Below are 21,606 nucleotides of genomic sequence, written 5' to 3' on the forward strand. Positions count from 1 at the left end.
TCGTCAGCAGGAGCAAATTGGCTGAGTGTCACAAACAAGGTAGAAAAGTGGTAAATTACTGAGACGTGGACTAATGTGTTGCAGATTGAATAGTAAGAAAGCACATAATAACAGCAGCTTTATTCTTTATATAAAGAAGAAGCAGCTTTATTTTATTGTAACATTGTGACAAGTACAACGAAATGTTGTTTGGAGCCGAGGGCCCCTGGCCACTGCGTGCATACACGCCGCCATCATGGGCAACTTGGGGGGTTCAGTGTCTTGCCCAAAGACACTTCGACATGTGGACTGCAGGCACCAAGATTCAAGCCTTCAACCTTCCGGTTGGGAGGCGACCGCTCTACCCACTGCACCACTGTCGCCGCCCTAAGCTAGCTGCCATTCAAAAATACTTCATGAGAGGGAGCTTAATGCTCTTGACTACCTTGCATTTTGCTTCCTGTTTATCATCGCTGACCTTGCTTATAGGAGAAAGCTGGAGGGTTAGATACATGCTGATACGGTGCTTTGCCATATTGCAGAGCCCTGCCAGTGATGGCAGGATCAGAAAAATGTCCATCAAGCCTGTGAGTCTCCAGCCAGATGGTCCTACATCATCTCCAGAGAATCGGGAAGATGTCTAACCTAGCCGTTCATTCCCAAACCACCCCTCCACCCCCATCCCACCCCTTCAGACTGATTCCCCAGGCCTCTGCTCAGCTGTACTCCACCTCTGGACACATCTGGAGCACACACACTTCAACATCAGTAGAGGGCACAGCCACAAGACCTACAGTAAGCAATAGCTTTACAATAAATTTTCTCTTAATGCCTCGTTCAACTTTTCTATGAAATTAGAAACTGGTGATGATTAAGTGTGACACCTTCTTCCAGTTTCTGTGTTTGCTTATTACTGCAGAGATTTTGTACAAAGTAAAAAAAAAAAAAAGAATCACAAGTATAAACAATTAATTAGAAACATCCATTAAGTATTTATCTGTATTAAAGGTGTAATGTGATGTCGCTTGGAGCAGCACAGGGCTGATGTGAGACTGTTTCCATTAAGTACTGCTTAATTAATGGCATAAATAATTGACACCTACATTTTTCTTGGGACCAAAAGAAACACTTCTTCTATTTTCACCAGTGACCTATGTCAAGAAAAGTTCAACATTTTGGGCAAACTCAGTCGAAAGATGTCACTGCTGTGTTTGACGAGAGCCCGTCTAATGGCGCAAAAAATAAATGCCTTAATTATATAAATACCATGTTCATGGTGAAACAAAGGCAAGGGCAAAAACAAAAACTGCATTCCAGTGTTTTGGGTCTGAACAAAGAGGTGCAGCAAAACACAGTATCCAGATGAGCACTAATCATTAGGACATAATCCTCAACTCCTGGGAGAGGCAGATCAGTTTGCACAGAGATTACAGGCTAGCCGCCATTTATTGAGCCTGGCCGCATTCTGCAGAGGAATAAAGAAGAGACAGAGACAGAGGGGGCAAAGCGCTGATAACAATGGATCTGTGGACTCTTCAAACAAGCTGCTCCATCCCAAATCCATGCCCTCTTCTATGAGTGTCTGATTATAAGGTTATCCCACCCTCCCTGAGCTGCAGTAATTGGATTAGTCTCAGAGATTTATGAAAATTAACTTCAGCAAATACTGCACTGCTTTCCCCAGAATTCCTCATAGAGTTTTCAAAATATAAGTTACAGCATGATAACGCCCAGTGCAACAAAAGCACTAACAGTGGCTTCGCTTTTCCTGATGGCAGGGTTGAGGTCAACAGCAGCAGCACACAGCTGGAGACGAAGGCTGAGCCCGGGACAGCGTCTACCCACAGGTGAGGCTTGCTTGCTGGGCCATCCTGGGTGCCAGGTGGCCTCGCTGCCAGCAGGGTGGGCCAGGTCTAATCGAGGATGTGGAGCCCAAATGGAGCTGCCAACATCTGCTCCCTGTGCACTTGGGTGGCTGAAGGCGAGCTGAAAACTCTGCTCAGTATGCACGTAAGAGGCGTGACCTTGAGGCGAGGCACATTTTAGGAGACCAGACACTCCATATGAAAAAAGGTTAATGGAATGGATGGAGAGTAAAGAAATCCCAGTGCTTCAAAAGACATTTCAACAATGGCATCTGTGTCTGACATCCAATGGACTATACACTCTCAGAGTATAAATATTGCTGTTGTACCACTGTCAGCCCCTCATCACTGCTGCCATTTGTTCATATCCTTTGCCTCCGCCAGGGCTTAACCATTAGATTGTTCAGCCCTCAGTACACTGTGGCAGTCTACTGAGCCGCAATCAAAACCACTGGCGTTGTGTAAGTGAGAAATGATTGACAGTGTGCCATGGAGTTCCCATTTATTTCTTCTCCGGAGCTGTTTTCTGTCAGAACGGCTATTGATTTTTCCATAAAGTAAGAAAACAAGTACCGTTTAGGGGCTAGGGAGGTCAGCACAAATTAAACCTGAAGATGTAAAGCCTTCTGTCTGTCCCATGATCAGCCAACTTCTTCTCATGTTTTATGTAATCAACAGATAATGAAATCAGCAAAGGAAACAAAACTGCTAGAAGTGGCCACCATATTTGTCAATTTATAAACTCATTGTACTGATTATGAATGGTATTTAACACCAAAAACATCATTTATAAGTTGTAAAAAATGGTCACCAAATAATTAATATTAGTAAGAATCATCATGCCCAAAAAAGGTAAATATATGATCCGATATGCACTTATCAGAAATAACATTATGACCACCTGCCCAATACTGTGCACGCAGGAGTCAGTGCAGCAGTAAGTTGGCACTCGTGTCACTCTGCAGCTCACGATGCATCTTCTGTGAATCTGTTTGCTTCCATAGTTCTACTGTCAGGAAGAGCACAGCAGTGTTGACCATTCAATGAAAACCCTATGTAAAAGGAGTGAAAACTTCTTGTGAGGACAAGTTAGAGAGAATTATTTAAACAAATTCAACAGCCTCCTCACTCTAGGTGTGATATCACCACTATAGCCTCTGAATATTTCTCTTCATAGAGACCAATGTACAGTATTTCTCATTTTCAACCATTTTAACAAAGATTCAAACTAAATGGGCATCCATGACCTTGTTGCCGGTTCTCTGCTTTATCTTCCTTAGACCACTGTAGGTAAGTACTAACCACTGCAGACCAGGAACACCCACCAAGACCTGCAGACTGGGAGACACTCTGACCCAGTCATCTCACCATCACAGTTTGGCCCTTGTCAAAGTCAGTCAGATCCTTACAATTGCCCATTTTTCCTGCTTCCAAAACATCAACTTTGAGGACTGAACGTTCACCTGCTGCCTAATAAACCCCACACGCTGACAGGTGCCACTGTAAAAGACAGTCAGTGTTATTCACCTCACCTGTCAGTGGCCGTAATGTTATGGCTGATCGGTGTAAATATACACATACTGTAGCATGCTATATTTGCTATCTGCCATTTTATTTGATTGTAGAGTAAGTGTAAACTGCTGCCTAATAAACCCCACACGCTGACAGGTGCCACTGTAAAAGACAGTCAGTGTTATTCACCTCACCTGTCAGTGGCCGTAATGTTATGGCTGATCGGTGTAAATATACACATACTGTAGCATGCTATATTTGCTATCTGCCATTTTATTTGATTGTAGAGTAAGTGTAAAAATGTGAAATTTATGTAGTATATAGTGCCCTCAGAAAATACCCACAATGAAATAAAGTATGGTGTCCGTGGAATGTACAGTACTTTTCAGTGATAGATGCATTGAAAGCTTTTACTTTAGTATCACTGCCACTCTAAAATACTCCAATGTAAATCCTGCATCCATTATTTTACTTTAGTAAAAGTACAAAGCTATTCACAGAAAAATGTACTTTAAGTATCAGAAGTAAAAGTACTCATTAGCCCATAGAATAGCCCCTTTCATGACTGGGTTATAATTACTAAGACATTAAGGTGCATTTTATTTTGGTTCTAAGTTTTATCTGGTTGAGGTGGAGAAAATTCAGACTTTACATTATGTTGTGTAGTTTAATCAGTGCAATCATTTCTTATGAGCTGGCTACAGTTTGTGTATGTAAACTAAAGAACCACACCTGTCAGAAAAGTGTAGTGGAACAAGATAGAAACAATAATTCCCTGTCAAATAAAAATTACTCACGTACCTCAAATTATACTTGTGGTAAGTACAATGAAATGTACTTAGTGAATTAATTGCTACTGACTGCTAACAGTCTGTTGTACAACTGCACTATGGTTTATAAAAGGCACAAAAAAGGAGGCTTCATCAGTATCCAAAATCTGTATTTACTGCTCACTGTAAAGTAAGCTACTGTACCGTGTAGTACAGAGGAAGTAGTGAATGAGTGAACAATGACACAGTTTCAGACAAAGCAGTGCCAGATTTTCGTTGTCACTATTTAGTCTCTTTTATTCTGCACTATAGTGAAATCTTTGTTTCACTGTAATAACATAATGGCCTTCTCTGCTGCCACTTACAGCCACATTTCGTTTAGCTAAATAAAATGCACATGTGAGGGTGCACTGCGAGGCACTGGGACAGGCGCTGCTTTAATTACCCAGCCCAAGACAGGAATTCATTTCAAAACAAATCAATACCACGCCAAGTCACTCATTTATTTGTGACAATATTTCTCGAAAGGAAATAATGAGCTGGCAGATGCCCAAAGGCATAACTATCAAAGATCCCTCCCTGGTGATCATTTCAGATATAGGAGATGAGGCTAAAGAGACTATCATAAATTTTTAATGTCAACGCAATACTATAAAATGGAGTGGCATGATTGTGATACATTTTTTGGTTTAGTTGAGAACATGCTGAATATTGACAACTGGCTTGATGACGACAGGCTGCACAGATCATCTTAAATGCCGACTTGTTTAATTGCTTCTGTCTGACAGTAGTTATGCCCATGACTTTTATGTTATGGGTTTAACTACCTTAGTAGCTTTTCATTTAAAGAGTAAAAAAGGGCTTTGGGAGTCCGGAGTTACTTTTTCTGTATGGTTTTAATCCTGACTCTTTAAATGATGTCCAGGTTAACATTTGGCTTGTTGGAAAATGATAAATTAAATGTAGGGTTTTGAAAAAATAAAAATTTTAAATTACCCCTCAGACATGTTCTCATCTGCACCGTCTCTGTGCTCCTTGACCACCTTTCTCTTCCAACACTCCTTTCCCATCAGCCTGGCTCCTTCAGTCTGCCTGTCTGCTCCCATCCAACTGCCAGACCTCTTCTTCGATCGAGACAAATGCTGCATCCTGGATGGTCTGTGCCTCCGTTTCCCATCAACGCCAGAAACCTTTAACTTCTGCTGAAGCCGGACTGTGATGTCTGAGGTCATACGTTTGACCTTCCTGCGCCTCCTGAGTTGCCGTCCTGGATTATTCTCAGTGAAGGAGTCAGATTCTGGCCAGGAAGGCTGCCTAGCCCTGGCCGAGCCTCTGATGACAGAGTGCCAGTGGCTGGTTGTAGACAGGTCGTCAGAGTCACTGCAGTTGGCCACAGAAGCAGTCCTGTTTGAGGCAGAGTTCACCCTGTACTCTTTAGCCTCGTCCAAACTGGACTCTGAGGCCTCAATCCAGCAACGTCTGTGCTCCAGCAGACAGAGGGAGGATTCACGGTACCGCTTGCGGCCTCTACGGCGGCGGATCTGCCGTCTTTGAGGCAGTGGGCTAAAGACCATTTCCTCCCACAGCTTCTCCAACTTACTCTGCTGTGAGGTCTGCTCCAGTGCAGAAACCAAGTCCTGCACCAGCTCATCCATCATGCTGCTGAAGACAAGACACAACAGATGAAACTTGAGTAGTGTGGTGACAAAGAGTTAAACACTATGAATACAGTATAATAGGGATGAATTTTTTTTTCTTGATGCGATTCAAATCACCTCCATCTGTGACTTGTGAACGTCCTCTGTTAACTTGTGATAAAACCACTACCCAAATCACCAGTTATGGAAGAAGTACTCAGTGTGCTTACTTAAATATAAGTAGAAATAATGCAGTGTAAAAATATTCTGTCACAAGTAAAGGTCCTGCATTCAAACTGTTACTTAAGTAAAAGTACAAACGTTTTATCATAAAATATATGTAAAGTACCAAAAGTAAAAGTACCATTATGCAGAATGGCAATGTTCACATTAATGTATATCATAATACTGCACTATAATTATTGATGCATCACATTTAATGTTACAGCTGGTAAAGTTGGAGCTAATGTTAACTACCTTATATAATTTGAGGTACTTTACATTACTGCTGGCTAGCTTGTGAATTTTCCACCACAGATCAATATATCCTTATGATTATACTGCATTTTGGTTAATTAAGCTCAGTCTAAAGAATAACTTATCAAATAAATGTAGTGAGTGAGTGTAAAATGCAGTGATGTCAAAGTATGAAGTAGCAGAAAATGAAGATACTCAAGAACAAATACCTCAAAATTGTACTTAAAGACAGTACTTGATTAAATGTTCTTAGTTACTTTCCACCTCTGCAAATCACAAATGTCAAAGTAGTTTGTTTTTCATTGAGTGGCAAAATATTTCCCAGCTTATTTTTCTTTAAGTCTAGCAGCATAACATTGCGGATGATCATCAAGCCCCCTTCTTTGATTGCAAGGGTATAGAAATTGCAGCTCCTCTGTTTGAACATCATCTGCAGCTATAAAAAAAAACAAACAAACAAAAAACAATAACAACATGTTCATAACCAGCTAAGGGAGCGCTTGGGAAGCTGCAGAGCATCACTGTAGCATAACAATAGCAGCTGGCCTGTCTGCATGCTCGGTGCAGACTGTTACATAACAACACCCCACAAGTGAGCTCAGCACAAGGACAGTCTCAACGGCCACACGCCGCAAAACCGCCACCTATCAGCGAAATACACCGTTTAACTGCTTTTAACGTGGTAGCCGTGACATACATACGGCACACACAGCAGCTAATGCACCATGTAATAACAGACAGAAGCCCACAGTGCTTGAGCACTCACCAGTCGCAGCCTGTCTTGTTTTGTTTTCAGCGCAGCTCGGACGCCACACGCACTTCCGCTTTGCGGTCCAGCCAATCAGGTGACTCCGCCTCCTGTGACGCTCCTCCAAAAGATTCCCCCCACAACACCAATGGCCGAAGATAAGGAGTCCACAACTCTGCCTGCTACTATGAAGATAATACAAATAGATCACATAATATTCCCTTAATTAAGCGGATACATTGTCTGTATAAATGACAATTTAAATCATTTGTATTACTGTAAAATTGTCTATAATGTTATGAATTATTTTAATATAGATATAGAAAGATAAAATGTCTAACAAACTACCTATCTCATGACACACACAATATTATATAGGGGTGCAATAATACATTGATAGAGTATTGAAATGTTTAGTATTTAAAGTGTCAGGGCCATAACAAAACTACCAAAATCTTAAGGACATTAGAGCTACAGCCCTTGCACTGTAAGTCATAAGTAGAAAAATGTATTATTACTGTTACAGTAGCTGACATGTACTGTAGGTTACAAACACTATGCACACTTAAAACCTAATGCAATACATCACAATAGCATGCAATAGCCCACATATGACTTTAATAAGATAAAATCATACATAAAATCATCGAAAGATCAACAAAAAATTCAGCAGAAGAAAATTTATTCTACATATACTAATACAAATGTAGGGAGGCCAGCACAGGATTTTAGACTGACTGTTTTCTAGGACTTTATGAAGTCCCTGAATCCATCTAAGCTACTGTCAAAGTGAATCACTGATAAATACCCTTCCCCCATCAAATCCAAGAGGTTTTTCAATTACTTGTTATATTTTAAAACACCTGACTGATAGGACAGCCAGTGGGCTATGTTAAACAGATGTAGCTCCTACCATTTTAAAATAGGTCTATTTTTGAACCAGTTTATCAAACGATACATAAGTAACTTAAGGTAGCGCTAGCATGAAACTCCAAATCAATCCCTGCTCCACTGTCCTCTACTACAATCTGTTATGCTCCACCACACTCATCCCAGCTCTTCAGATATTTGTCATTATGAAATTACAATAAATGAGAATGCAACAAAACTTACTAATCAAGCAGAAATAATTTAAAATCTCTGATTGGTTAGAGAGGTCAATCCTGCTCAAAACATTTTAGAAGCTAATATTTCTGCACTTCTGCCGGTGCTATTCAATGAATCTGGGTCACAGGAGGCTTCGACAGCATCTCTCCACATTAAGACAAGTTTTGGAGCAGATTTCTACAACAAAAATATTTTTAAAAATGTTACATAGTGCAGCGCTGAGACTACATTAAATGTGTTCAAATACATTGTTTTATCACTGGTGGACAAAGCCACAACAAATTCATCAGTGCACTTTTTCATGCCACAAACATACCAACTCCAATGATTCCTTCATGTTACTCTGTGGTTCTTTTTTTCTCATTAAACATTCTGCATTGTGCCTTTAGAGTGATCTTGGCTGGGCACCCACTTGTATGGAGGGTAGCCACAGTACAAAATCATCTCCATTAATGGATAGCATGTCTCACTGTGGACTGATTAATATCTAAAGTCTTTGAGATGACTCTAACCCTTTCCAACTACATGCAAATCAACAACTCTTGATCATAGGTCATCTGAGATTGTCTTTTTTTTTTTTTTTTTTTTTTTTTGCCACTGCTCACATCAGCTGGTGCTGCTTGTGAACAGCACACTGACACTGTTTGAGTGCTTTTATAAGTCAAGGTAGTTCTAACCCACATCTCCATTCTCGTTTCAATGATTGTACTCCAGGTGTGCTAACACCTGACTCCAGTTGATATTTAGCGACATCAGAAGCCCGGTGTTGCCATTACTTTGTTTCACCATCACTTTGTATGTTTAATGGGTGTGTTCAATAAAGATATGAATGATAATGCCTTTGTGTGTTTTATCATCCTAGAAATATTGTGTTTGTTGATATTTGTGACTCTGGTGAAGATCCGATCACATTTCATGACCAATTTATGCAGCAAATCAGCGCAAATAGCGCCATAAATTTTTCTTGTGACTGTACGTATATGTAAGTAACATTCTGTTAATTTCTTCAAACAAAATCCCCCAAACCATGTTAAGTTAGGAATTACTGTAGTTGTAAATTATAAGATTACAGTAATTTTATTACCTCCACACCTTTTAAAACAATAGTGGACTAATAAATGTTTTATGATGTGACAATTCTCAGTAATGAAGAATTGGCTTTCAAAGCAGTGTGTTGCTGAAAAAGTAATTCACCACATCTTTCATGTCTCAGATGAAGCCAGCCCAAAAAATAAAAAGAAAAGTCTGTAAAAACAAGTACAAGAGCCATTTAATCTCTCTCATCTTCCTCTTAATAACTGCAAATTTCCCCTTGGGCCCATGGGAGAAGGCCGCTCTGTGCCACTGCCACCTTATCTGTCGCCTCCATATTTCAGCATGCTGAGCAGCTCCCTCCGAACTCAGCCCCCGGCCTCGTCTCGCCAGGGCCTGTGGGGAAGCTGGGCTCCTGGGCCTGTCATTGTTCTGGCCTGGGAGGAAAGTTCAGAGTGAGCACTGAAAGCTGGAGAGCAGGAATATTAAAAAAAAAAAATAATAATAATACTTGAGCCACTGCTTCATTAAGCGGCAGCCTTTCACAAGCAAACATATCAGAAACAGTCCCCTTTCAGAGGCAGTAATTAGCAATTTGGAAACCTTGCTCCCTCAGGATATTCAGTTTCAATTTAGTCAGCAGCTTTAGATTCTTAGGCACTTAATATTCATTGTTTCTGTCATCTTCCCAATTTCTCAGTGTACATTGTCTAGTCTCTCACTGATGATAGTGTTTTATCTTTCATGTAATTCTTCTTTTCAATGAGCCCTCTGCAAGAGAAGTTCATTTTTATAAATAATTTTCCAAGGGATTTGCAAAGAATGTGAGGGATATGATAGCAAAGTGCTCTTCAGGAAGTGGCAAGCTGAATATCATATGGAGCTTGTGCTTGATTGATTAAGCCTGGCTGTAAATAGTTTATGGGAAAAGTTCTCACAACTTAATGGGAAGTTATAGTGCAGACAAACCCTCTATAACTGATGACACTGAACAAAAAGCCAGTGATATTCGAACTAGACTATCTTGCTAGCTTGCAAGATTTGTAGCATAACACCGTCTCCTTTCAAAGATAATTTACTTTACACATAATTTAGTTATATTTTACAGTTACTATATGATGTAATTCAATGGTAAATGTTTGCACTGTGTATTAACCCAAACCACATATCAAACCTCAGGGGGTCAAGTCTGACACTCATCTCTGCCTCCTTGGAGCTTTTGTTTCCAAATGCTACTTCTTCCATTCATTCCCAGTCAGCATTGTCTAATAGAAATAATTGATTTCTGCCTGTTCTTCACAAATGAAAAACACTTGTGATTAAACATTTTGTCTCCAAATCTAAATTCCAAGATTCCCATCAACACTTGAGAGAAATAGGCAACTCATTAAAGCAACACACAAAAAACTGTCGAAGATTTGAAAAGAGGAGGCAGGGAAAGAAATAATGAATGGAGTCCGAGTGAGCTATCTTTCCCAAGCAGAGCGCCACTAGGGATGCAAACTCTCAGCCACCAGAAATGAGCTACCTATCTGTGAAAAGAGTGACTGCTCCATCCTATTTGATTTGGCTTTCCTATCATCTCTTAAGAAGATGTCAGCCTTGCTTCTTCTATTGCTCTGAGCCTTTATCAACTTGGAGACGATTTCCCTGCCAAAAAAAAAAGGAGGGGGTAGACGCATTTCAGTGCCTTTCAGGGAGCAACACTAAAGAATAAGTGTTATGCGATAAAAAGGGGGTTGTTAAATAGATCTGTCTATTTGTATGGTAATAATGATCGCTTAAAGACTCAGTGCTCCGTGACTTGTAGAACAAGGAAACAAATCTGTATTCAGGTATTGTGTTAACATGACTCTCTAAACGACCTTGTGAAACTTTCATACAGTAAAAAATGAGCTGAATTCGTAAGCTTTTTCCTTGTTTCTATCATTTTCTTTCTTTTCCTTTTAGAGTGTAGTCTTGCACTGAACAAACTCCTCAGTCTCAAACAACGGTATACTGGGGTCCATGTTAGATTTTTTATGAACATACTGGAGTTTGAATGTGTAATTCAACATTAAATCTGTGTGTATATAATCAGGAAATTCTAAATAGGATGTCATAACAATTATACATTTTTTGATGCCTCTGATGTTGCAGGTAGGAACTCTTGACCTTTGCAACATGCCACAACTTATTCCATTAAAAGTGTAAGACCTTTGTAAGTAAAGTATGCAGTAAGCTGATACAGCCCAAACCAAATAATATTTCCAAAGAAGGAAGATGTTTTTTTTTTACCACAATTTAAAATAACTCCAGTAAATGTCCTCCAGTCAATGATTTACTTGAGTGGTGAAGTATTATCAGCAAAACTGAATCAAAATTAAAATAACTAATTATGCAGATTGGCCAGATCCTGGTGTTTAAATTGTTATATATTTTTTACCTTTGCCAAGGGTGGTGGTTATGCCAGTGTTTGTTAGTTGTTTTTTTTGACAGCATAACTCATAAAGTAATGAATGGATTTTGATGAAAATATTTGGAGAGGTAGGGTATGGCCCACAGAACATTTCATTGGATTTTGGTGCTGATCCATATCATAATTTGGATACAGAAATTTATTAAAAATCATTCACCATTGTGAGTGCTGGAAAGGCTGTTAACTGTATGTGGGCCCCATTATAGTCAAAGTGCCCAGCTGTGCTGCTGAGCACTCTGAAAGCATATGGAGACAACTCCCTGGGTTAGTAACAGCTGCACATTATAACTGCATTTCCACTCCTTGTTTCCCTTAACTGTCACTGGCCTTAACCTCATGGGTTGATGTGGACTGTCCTACTTTGCTTTTCCACTGTATTTTTCATTGTTTGTCTCTGTTTAAAGAAGAGAGGGGCTGTACTCCTCTCAGACACACACACAGCTGAGCAAAAAACATGAAGGCATGTCGTTATAGGGAAACTGAGTGGTCCTTGGTGGAGGTCTGCACTCTCTGAGTGCTGTCTAGTTGTTGCATCATTGCTAATGTGTCAACACTTATGTAGCATTTTAATATTATATATTATCTAGTAGTTGTCAAATAAATGCTAAATCTAAATATTTCCCTCTGAAATATAATGGAGTAAAAGTAGGCTATAAAGTGACATAAAACTGAAATACTACAAGCACCTCAAAACTGCATTGAATGCTTGAGCAATTGTATATAGTTTCCATAACTGAATATTGGCTACCTCCTGGATCAATTAATAATTCCTCACTATTCTAAGCATGTCCCAGTTTAACCATAACCATTAAAGCCACAGCAATACCAGATAACTGTCAAAAAGCCAACCCTGAGGTCTTTCATTAGGATTCAAAGGCTCTGCTTTTGTGTCCCCAGGTGGCATAAGCTATTAACAAAATTATCTGGAAAGCTGGCCCATAAACGTCAGGAGCATTGTTTTGTTGTCAAGCAAATCAAACAGTAAATAGGGTTTGCTTGTTGTTCGGTGTACCTAGAGACTCTCCTGTACATTGTTTCAGATGCATCACTGCAGTGAGTAGCTATCGAAACCTGCTCTGAACAGACAGGTTTGACATGTCAATTTAGTGGGTGGTGAGAATGAGTTTGTGTGATCCCTTATCCTTTGATGCATGGCATGCATTACATATTAGTGTTAAAAACAGTTCGGTCTGCATATGTTGGCCATGGGTTGTGTGAGGTCTGCAGCTTATTGCAACACCCCTCCCAAACCTGCTGTAAGTACTACCTGCCTGTTGTCTGTTTAAATGTTCTGTTGAGACTGTTGAGAGGTGCTGATTACTTCAAAACCATGGTTTAGTTTTGAAATGTATAGAACCTTTGTAGCAAAGAGCTTTTTCATTTTGATACATTTTAGGAGGAAAAGTACAACTAATAGCATTAATGACTGTATGTCTGACTAAGCCATTCCAGGGAGCTATCTTACCCATGATCAGGCTCCTGGAACTAAGCAAAAGGAATGTAGCAATCACTAACATTACTAATCACATCTGTGTTTTTTGTTCCAGTCAAAAGGCTGTTTTCACAGCAGGCATCGAGACTTGTCAAAATATAGCAAGAAAATGGCTCAATATTTCCACTAGGCATCCCAGTAAGAGGTAACAGTGTGACCGACAGTGAGCCAACAGTCACAATACCAGGACCCTGGAACTACCTATAAATGCAGTCATTATTTTATGTCATCAGTAACACCTGTGTTTCTCCACTCCCACTCATAAATGTCAAAATGGCTTAAGTGAAACAGGTATTCTTTACATTGTGTTATTATATTGTGATATTATCATGTGTTTCTGTTATTTTGTCCAGCCCCTGTATGCCTAATTGTTGTCAGCCATCACACACCAATGGAGAAATGCAAGCTTTTTTCTCTCGTTCTTTAAAAACAGGAGAAAATCATGTTCAGAGAGCATCATCAGTGTTAGTCTACAATTAGAAATTCATTACAATGCTCTTGCACTGAATAGTGCACGGCGGAAGCCAGACTCTTCTAGTGGTATGGGAAAAAGTTTATGAAAAAGTACCTATTAAGGGCAACTGCTGGTTCAGTAGACAAGGTGCAGACTGTCACACAACAACAACACAGGAGGTGGCACAGAGAAATAATATGTTTTCCTCTTTGTTTCTCTCAGCTTCTGCAATATAACTATGGAATCAGTATTAACTGATGTACAGTGCAAGGAAAAGGAAATATTTTGTCATGGACCATTACTCGTCAATGAATGTCAAATGTGACTTAACAAAACCTACACCAAGTGAAGACTCATACATACAATTGTAAACTTGTTCTCATCATAATAAAAAAGACTGGGTCAGATCTGAGGTTCTCAAATTTTGCAGTGGTAGTTTCATTTTATTTAAGTCTTCCCATAATTGAAAAGAATTCTCAACGTTCACACACATTTACATTACATGAACTAAAACAACCATCTCTGTGGTCAAGTGGTCTATGTCAAATACATGTGATCATGGTATGTGTTAATAATTTTTGTAAAAAGAAACACATCCGTTTGTTTCAAAGGGCAAATTGCTTGGGGCTGGCAAAACACCCATATATGTCAACAAAAGTCTCTGAGAAGATATAAAATCAAGCACCTGACAATAAGGGATCCTTTGCATCTACATAAGAATTTGCAAACTTTGGGCTTTTGGTGTCTTGAAACAAATAATTGTGCAAATTTTTTCAACCAGTGTTTTAATTATTTGTTGTTTGTTGGAAGTCTGTTCATGTTAATAAAATACTTTATGAACAAGATCAATCAAATGAGACTTAAATACAAAAACATCAGAAATTAACGAAGGAACACGAAAAGAAATCATCGCTGAACGTCTCATCACTTAGAAAATTACAACATTTGCCTTTTGTATTCATTCATCACAACTGTATTGCTCTCCACTACTGCTGAATAGAGGAGGAGGAGGATGCAGACTACAGAGCTCTCAAGACCACTGAAAGCACTAGAGGTAGACTGATTGGCCTGTTGTGTTTGGCTGATTAATCAGGGCCTGTTAGGGGGAAACGAGCACCATTTATGGCTGATTATCTTCCCAAAAGGCAAAATCTGAAGGTACAATCCACAGTGGAACTTTTCAAACTCAATTTAAATGTGCAATTTCTCTCTCTTTATTTGAGCAATAAAAATGCTGCTTACATGTCTGGTTTCATGTAGTTTTACATTGCTAGTGTATGAGTATTGATATTAATCAAGCTCAACAGGGTACAACAAGAGTAGTGCAGTTTGTTTTTCTACCTTCCCTATTCCAAATATATACCAAAAATAGCTGCACTTCATTCAGCAAAAGTAAACATTTTACCATAAACTCCTCTCATGACACATAATTACTAGTTATAGCCTAAAACTCTCAGACAGGAACCTGTTTATTATTAAAAGACTTTGGCTAAAGAGGACATGTGTCACCAAGACTCCAAAGATTGTGAACATGCCACTTGAGTGGCTTAAAATCAGTTATAAAGACAGGATCATTCTAAGCCCTCCAAAATGTTAGCATGTGAAAACACATGTATTTGTTCTATGATGTGAACATACATTTTTTCATATGCAGTTTTTTTCACAGTAATTGTCTTTTAGGATAAATTACATTCTCACATATAAAACAAACAGAACACAATGTGCTGCAGTGTAGAGAAAGATGAAAATTATGTTTTTAAAAACATAGGAGAAAATATAGAGCATTGGAAGGTAAGTCACACCGTGTTGAATGCTGGGACAGGGGCGCCATTTTGGGAGGAGGCCCTGTATGTACCAGCATACGTTCTCATTTTGTTTTGGCTAAAAAGTTGCTTAAATAATTTAGATTTCACTTTACTGACTGTGGTAATTCAAAGTGGATAATCCTAGCTGACTGTAGCTAACTTGCTGCAGACCTAGAGATCTCATCTATGAGAGTGGCAGACTGAAAAATGACTTTGCTCTCTGATCTCAGGTTTCGATTCGCAAGCTAATGCTAGCTAGCAGCTGTCGGCAGATAACACAAACACTGCAGATGAATCCATTTCTGTCCTGTCTGTGTTCAGTTTAAATGCTAAAGTTGACATATGGATGTAGATGAAGCATCCACTACTGTGCATAGCTGAATGGGATTTGTTTTTCTTTAGGCTCTAGAAAATTGTGATATGGATTCCTAACTAAACAGAAGTTTTATAGATAAAAAAACTAATTGATTAATCAAGAAAATAGCAGACTATTTTTTACATTGAAAATAATTTTTAGTTGCAGCCCTAGTGCCATACAAAAGAACTTTCCATAACTGGTTCTTGACTGTTCACGCTCTAAGACAAGCAAGAACAATTTCCATCTCGTGTAACAGTAGAAACTGAAAAAATCAAAACTAACTATAGGCTCTGCTCCAATAACAGAGGTTTCTCTCTAAACCGTCGGAAAGGACATCTCTGGTGGTAACAGCGTCTTCATCTCTGTGTTCGACCCCTTAATGTTCACGCCACACCTCATGCAATTGTCCAGCCTTGCAGCCCACACTCAGCCTTAGAGTGGCCTTCCCCAGCCTGGTCACCCGTTTCCATTTATCTGCTGTGATAACTATAAAAATCTGTCAGGAGGCAGGGCGGGTTTTTCACCTCAGTTCAGCCCAGCTGGCAGATTGAGAGACCCCTGTAATGCACAAGTCTGTTTTTATTATTCTTGCCGGGGGAACACTATTTCATCAAGTGCATGATTCCACAGAAGAGAGGAGATAGCCTCGGCCCAGCTATATTTCTTCCAATCAAACATTCCAAGGGGAAAAATGAGTGGGTGCCATCACATCCCAGAATAATGCTGCCAGATTTTATGTAAAAAGAAGGACTGATGGACAAATACAGGAAGGCAAGACAAGTTTAATGATGTGTGTTCAGGAGCTGAGATTGAAAAACTGACAGAGAAAAGCAGCCTCTTTGCTGGAATATAAATTGTTGTGTGCTGTAAAAAGGCTTTTATCAGGAGTGAATATGGGACGTAATACACAGGTCAGGGTTAAGTCATTTTCTCCGGCAAGTTAAGCGAATAATGAAGGCGAGCCTGCTCAGAGAGGAGCACTGCTACTGCCAGTTTGTCTTCATTTATTATGCCAAATCTCATGATTTTGGCGTTGGCACAGTGAGTGCTCTGGCGCGCACCGGTGGACGACATATCGCTTAATTTACACAGAGTAATGAAAGCAGGGAATGGGAGGACAAAACAATTTACCTGCTGACACGGGAAGAAGTGATTTGCGAACATGGGGGGTGAGCGAAAGAGCAGGCAGAGGGCCAGGGCCAAGGGGTGGAAGAGGAGCAGAGATAGGGGATGAGGGAAGCAGGGAGGCGTGGACGGGAGAAAGGAGGTGGAGGAAAAAACAAAAAGGATCAAACTGACAGACAGGGAGGCAACTCAGGCTTCAGTCTTTGCTCGTCAGGTGATGATGGCTTCAGTGAGCTAACAGTAAACTCTCTCGCTCAGACTCTGCCTCCCCCCACAGAAACACACCACATACAACAGCACACGCAATCAGGGGGCAAAATTTACCTCAAACCTGGAGGGTCTGTGCTGACAAGGCCCTATTTTTACCTCCCTCAGTTGTAATCACTTATCAGAGAGCCACTTGTGTAGCAGGGACCAGCGACTTCAACATCACTACAGCCGCAGTATTTTACCCAAAGACCAAATCTCTGATAACTGTCTTTCACAAAATTTGCTGACCAGTTCAGTGAGCATGTGTTTGACTAAAATACAGCGAGTTTTGAATTTTGCTAGGAGAAACTAGCATCACTTTAAATGCAAACATGTCACAGCATTATTTACTCTTTATTCATATACACTGCCATTAGAGACAGAAATTAATGCCATTAGGATTACTATACAAATGACACAGATTTGAATTAGCTCTGACAACAGTCAATCACTCACCACTACTGATGGATGTGTTCTAAAAGTGCACGACTGGCCATTCAACTGATGGCCTTTCACACAAAGAGAAGAGAGTCTGGCTGAGACTCGCTGACAATATGGCTGGAGCAGGACTGTAATTTTCCAATCACTAGCTCCTCAGGCCAGGCTGCTCCTTAGGACAGTAAGATCAGATGAGCTCCAGCAGTTTCTTTTGTAAGAGGCCAAACTCTATTTGTCTGCTCACAGGAACAAAAACAATCAGGGAGCCGAGAGAGACCAGCTTTCTGATCTCTCTGGAGAAGGGCCAAAGACAGAGCAGGGGGAGGAGGAGGACAGACAGTGGGGTGACACAGATAACTGCGTCCCCCCTCCCTACCCGCTGTGGGTGGTTGGTTCTGGTGATGATGAACGGGGAACGAAGCTCAGCACCGGGTCTCTGCTGTCAAGGCTCTCCACAGGAAGAGACAGAGAGAGGAAGTGTCAATCTCAGCGGGCCTGCTGGGCCAACCTGGATTCTGCTGAGTCCTGCTGCTTTGAGTCTTCACAACAAATCAAACGCCATAACACCCACCCCTCCCCGAGCACGGGCACACACACAGCTAGGCCTCCTTTGCTATCTGTAAGAATGTGGCAGAAAATATAAGCAGACTTTTAAGTATGCCGCATCTGAATATTTGCTTCTACCTGCTCTCCAAGTGTTTGGCCAGGACTTGACAGCTATTTCTAAGAGGTGAGTAGGAGCTCAACCCTCCTTGAAAAAGAAGCTATAGTCCTTGGGTTGCAGTTATAAGCAAAGAGGGGTGGTCCTGTTAGTCCCCCACCTTCCTCCGGTTGCAGCTCTCTCAACAGGCATATTTCCCCTTGCAATGAAAGCTGACACTGAACAATGGAACTCGTCAATGTGAATAACATGCAGTCACGCTTGGTGAAACCCTCTGGTAGAATACACACAAGCACACAGTGATGCACACACTGAGGCTCAAGGGCCCAGCAGTAGACATGCTGTCCAACCTCAGTGTTCTCCCTGCCATTAACAGTGGTGGAAGAGGTACTCAGATTGTTTACTTAAGTAAAAGTAGCAGTACCACAGTTGAAAAACACGGTTAGAAGTAAAAGTCCTACATTCAAAATGTTAAGTAAAAGTACAAAAGTGTTACTATAAAATATACTTAAAATACCAAAAATAAACTCATTATGCAGAATGGCAATGTTTACACTGATATACACCATATTATTTGATTAGAATTATTGATGTATTATTGTGAACATCACATTTAATGTTGCAGCTGGCAAAGGTAGAGCTCATTTTAACTACATTATATGCTTATCATTTGAATTACTGCTGGGTAGCTTGTGAATTTTACACCGAGGATGAATAAATCTTACAATTACACTGTAATTGGTTTTATTGAACTGATTCTGAAAAGTAACTAGAAACTAAAATTATCAAAAAATATAGTGAGTACTAAGTACAACATTTTTCTCTGAAATGTAGTGAAGTCAAAGTAGGAAGTAGAAGAAAATAAAAATACTCTAGTAAAATATAATTATCTCAAAAATGTACTTAAGTACAGTACTTGAATAAATGTACTTAGTTACTTTCCCCCTCTGGCCATTAAAGCTTAACTGAGCAGGTCAAACCTGACATTTACCCATCTGATCTGTGTTTATGGTGGGGGATGGTCTCTTCTTAGTTTCACTGGGGGAGCAGCAGTACATGTTGGTTCATAATGAATGCACTCAAAATAAATTGCTGTCTCGCATCATAACAAAGGTCAGAGTGACATTTTTCAAGTTTACAAACTCAGCTTAGCTCGCATTACTGTACCATCAGGTCCGCGCTAGTCGCATGTCCCCTGCTAATGTACTGTTCTCTTGAGTCTTGCAGTGTCCTTCAGTGGCACCTCATAAGTGCAGTCCATAACACAACCAGTGGTCAGGCTTAATTTACCCACTTTTTCTGTCCACTGCTCCATCAGCATATAGTATCACATAACTGCTAATGGGCTAATGGGGAAAGAGCATGAGTGAGAGGAAGACAGCGGCAGTTAGGTAAATGGAGCTCAGGTTCATCCAAACATTTAATAACTTATCCAATCTGGAGTGTTCACCTCTTACTGGGCTAATTATATCATTTAACTGGCCTGGACAAGGGGGCCAGTGTCGATGCTCCATCTTACAGTGCCATCACATAATTATGACTTATGCCAGTGCGGCCTAACAAGCTGGATGAAGTCAGCCTGCCATAAATTGTAATGATCACCTAGACAATACAAATGTTTGCAGGGCTTCCATGGAATTAACAGGGAAATATGGACAGAAAAGCTGAGTGTGGAAATGGAGAGATGAGAGGCATGCCACAGGAAGAAAAACAAGGAGAAATGTGTTTGTGTGTGTGTGTTGACATGGTTGGGAAAGGAGAGTTTAGACTGGGCACACACAGCTGCTTGATTGTGTGGGATCAGGTTCTGTGGTCACTGGGCTGCTAGGCCGCCAACATCAGGCCTGTCAGAGGCTAAACACCCGAGTATAGTCTGTTTCAGTGGAAAAACAGCAGCTGACACGCAACGCTGGCGGGCCAGCTGCTGACCTCATTCTATGAATGGACACAGGGGAAGAAAGCAACAGAAAACTGAGAGTTGATGCTTTACTCCTTAGTGCAGCAGAAGTTTCTAATAACTTTCAAAAGTTGGAAAAAAGAGAAAAGGCCTTAATGGTGGGAAAATAGATGGGGCATAATGAAAAGGGCTGAGTGTCTTTTTTAATAGCTGTAAAATGGCTAATTAGCCCTCTATGATTGATCATTGTGGGAGCACGCATTGGGAGGTTTAAGTCTCCTGGGCTTTCATAGTTTTCTGGTAAAATAATTTTACATTTCTAGTGTAATTAAGAACTGCTCTGTGACCTCTGCGACCTCTGAATGTGGTATGTGGAAATATTTTTACAAGTCAGCTTTGGCTCATTTAATGTCAAGTCAATAAATATGACATTTATTATAAGAAAACGTAGCTTAGCCTTAAAGGTATGAGCGTAAACTTATACTACTAGAGAATACTAATTTCAGGATGTACTCGGCCTACCGAGATATTCTGCTCTTATGAAAAAAAGACAAAGAGAGAGAAGTCCAAAGGGAAGCTGATCTCCCTTACACTTAATATTAATGTCTGTTTTGTGGCTATCCTGTTTCAGGACGACCCAGCTCCTGCGGTGGAGCAATTGAATGACAGAGATTACCTTTTTGGGAAGCCCCATGAGAGCACTGATTGATAATGAATGACACAAAAATATTTTTGTTTACTCACAGCTTTGATCCAGGTTTCAGTTTCTTGCGTTTTTCTTCAGAAACCTGATTCACTGGACTGAATCAGATGGAGGGGAGAGAAACAAGTCAGGGGGGGTCTCAATTGAGAGTCAACTGTGACATCTGACTCCATAGGTGCTCTTACCTTCTCGACCGGGGATCATCCACATCACATTCATCCCAGTCAGCTTGCGTTGTCCTGGAGGGGATATAACATAAAAACATAATCTCACACCACAGTTTCATTCCTTCAGCAGCATTAGATTAGATTGAAACTTCCCTCCACACTTTCCTGGGGCTGTCAAATGAGCTGTCAGTCATGTGTCAGAGCCAGCCCCTGCTCATCTGCTCTAATACATCACACAGCCTTTTATATGGATCAGTATGAGGAGGACTCTTTACACAAACGCCAGCAGCTCCTCCGCTGGGACACAGGGTGATTGATAACATTCCCCCAGATTTTCGCACCCATGTCCATTTGTATAGTTGGTTGAAGATGGGCCCCTGGTGTCCGCTGACATCTACGGGGCCCATCATCACCTCGCAGGGAACATGACATCAGCTTCAGAAACACAGATACACGTCAGGAATGGGCTGCTTTCCATTCATAATGTACAGTGTGACAGCTGTTGATAGATCACTTGTACCACCTAATGATATTTGTACGCCCTGAACAATAACAGCAATAGGCAAAACTAGCTCAGGTGATTTAATCAACTGTTTAACCCTCATACTATCAAAGCTGATGAATGTTTATTGCTCATTAGTGTCTGTACAGTTGTAATGCTTTAGAAATCCT

General features: G+C 40.4%; 1 protein-coding gene and 1 long non-coding RNA gene across 6 annotated transcripts in view; both read right to left on the reverse strand.

Annotated features, from left to right (window-relative positions):
- Positions 1–7,150, reverse strand: part of LOC109955201 (G patch domain-containing protein 2-like) — a 23,608-nt gene extending 16,458 nt beyond the window's left edge. Inside the window, exons 1-2 of one of the 5 annotated variants that reach the window (XM_020591124.1) lie at positions 7,007–7,147; positions 5,123–5,785 (exon numbers count right to left, since the gene is read on the reverse strand). In XM_020591124.1, the coding sequence (XP_020446780.1) occupies positions 5,123–5,784 (662 nt within the window). In that variant the 5' untranslated portion in view covers position 5,785; positions 7,007–7,147. Of the gene's footprint in view, positions 1–5,122; positions 5,789–7,006 lie in introns of all 5 variants that reach the window. The other 4 variants (XM_020591123.1, XM_020591126.1, XM_020591128.1 and 1 more) reach the window with 4 other exon arrangements.
- A 2,259-nt stretch (positions 7,151–9,409) lies between these two features.
- LOC109955202 (uncharacterized) lies at positions 9,410–21,008 on the reverse strand. The gene is made up of 3 exons (XR_002274230.1): positions 20,953–21,008; positions 20,809–20,865; positions 9,410–9,564 (listed from the first exon to the last, which is right to left on the reverse strand). It is a non-coding gene; the product is annotated as an uncharacterized LOC109955202 (long non-coding RNA).
- Positions 21,009–21,606: the final 598 nt, after the last annotated feature.

This window comes from Monopterus albus, unplaced genomic scaffold (genome assembly GCF_001952655.1).
Source record: "Monopterus albus unplaced genomic scaffold, M_albus_1.0 scaffold13.1, whole genome shotgun sequence".
NCBI lineage: Eukaryota > Metazoa > Chordata > Actinopteri > Synbranchiformes > Synbranchidae > Monopterus > Monopterus albus.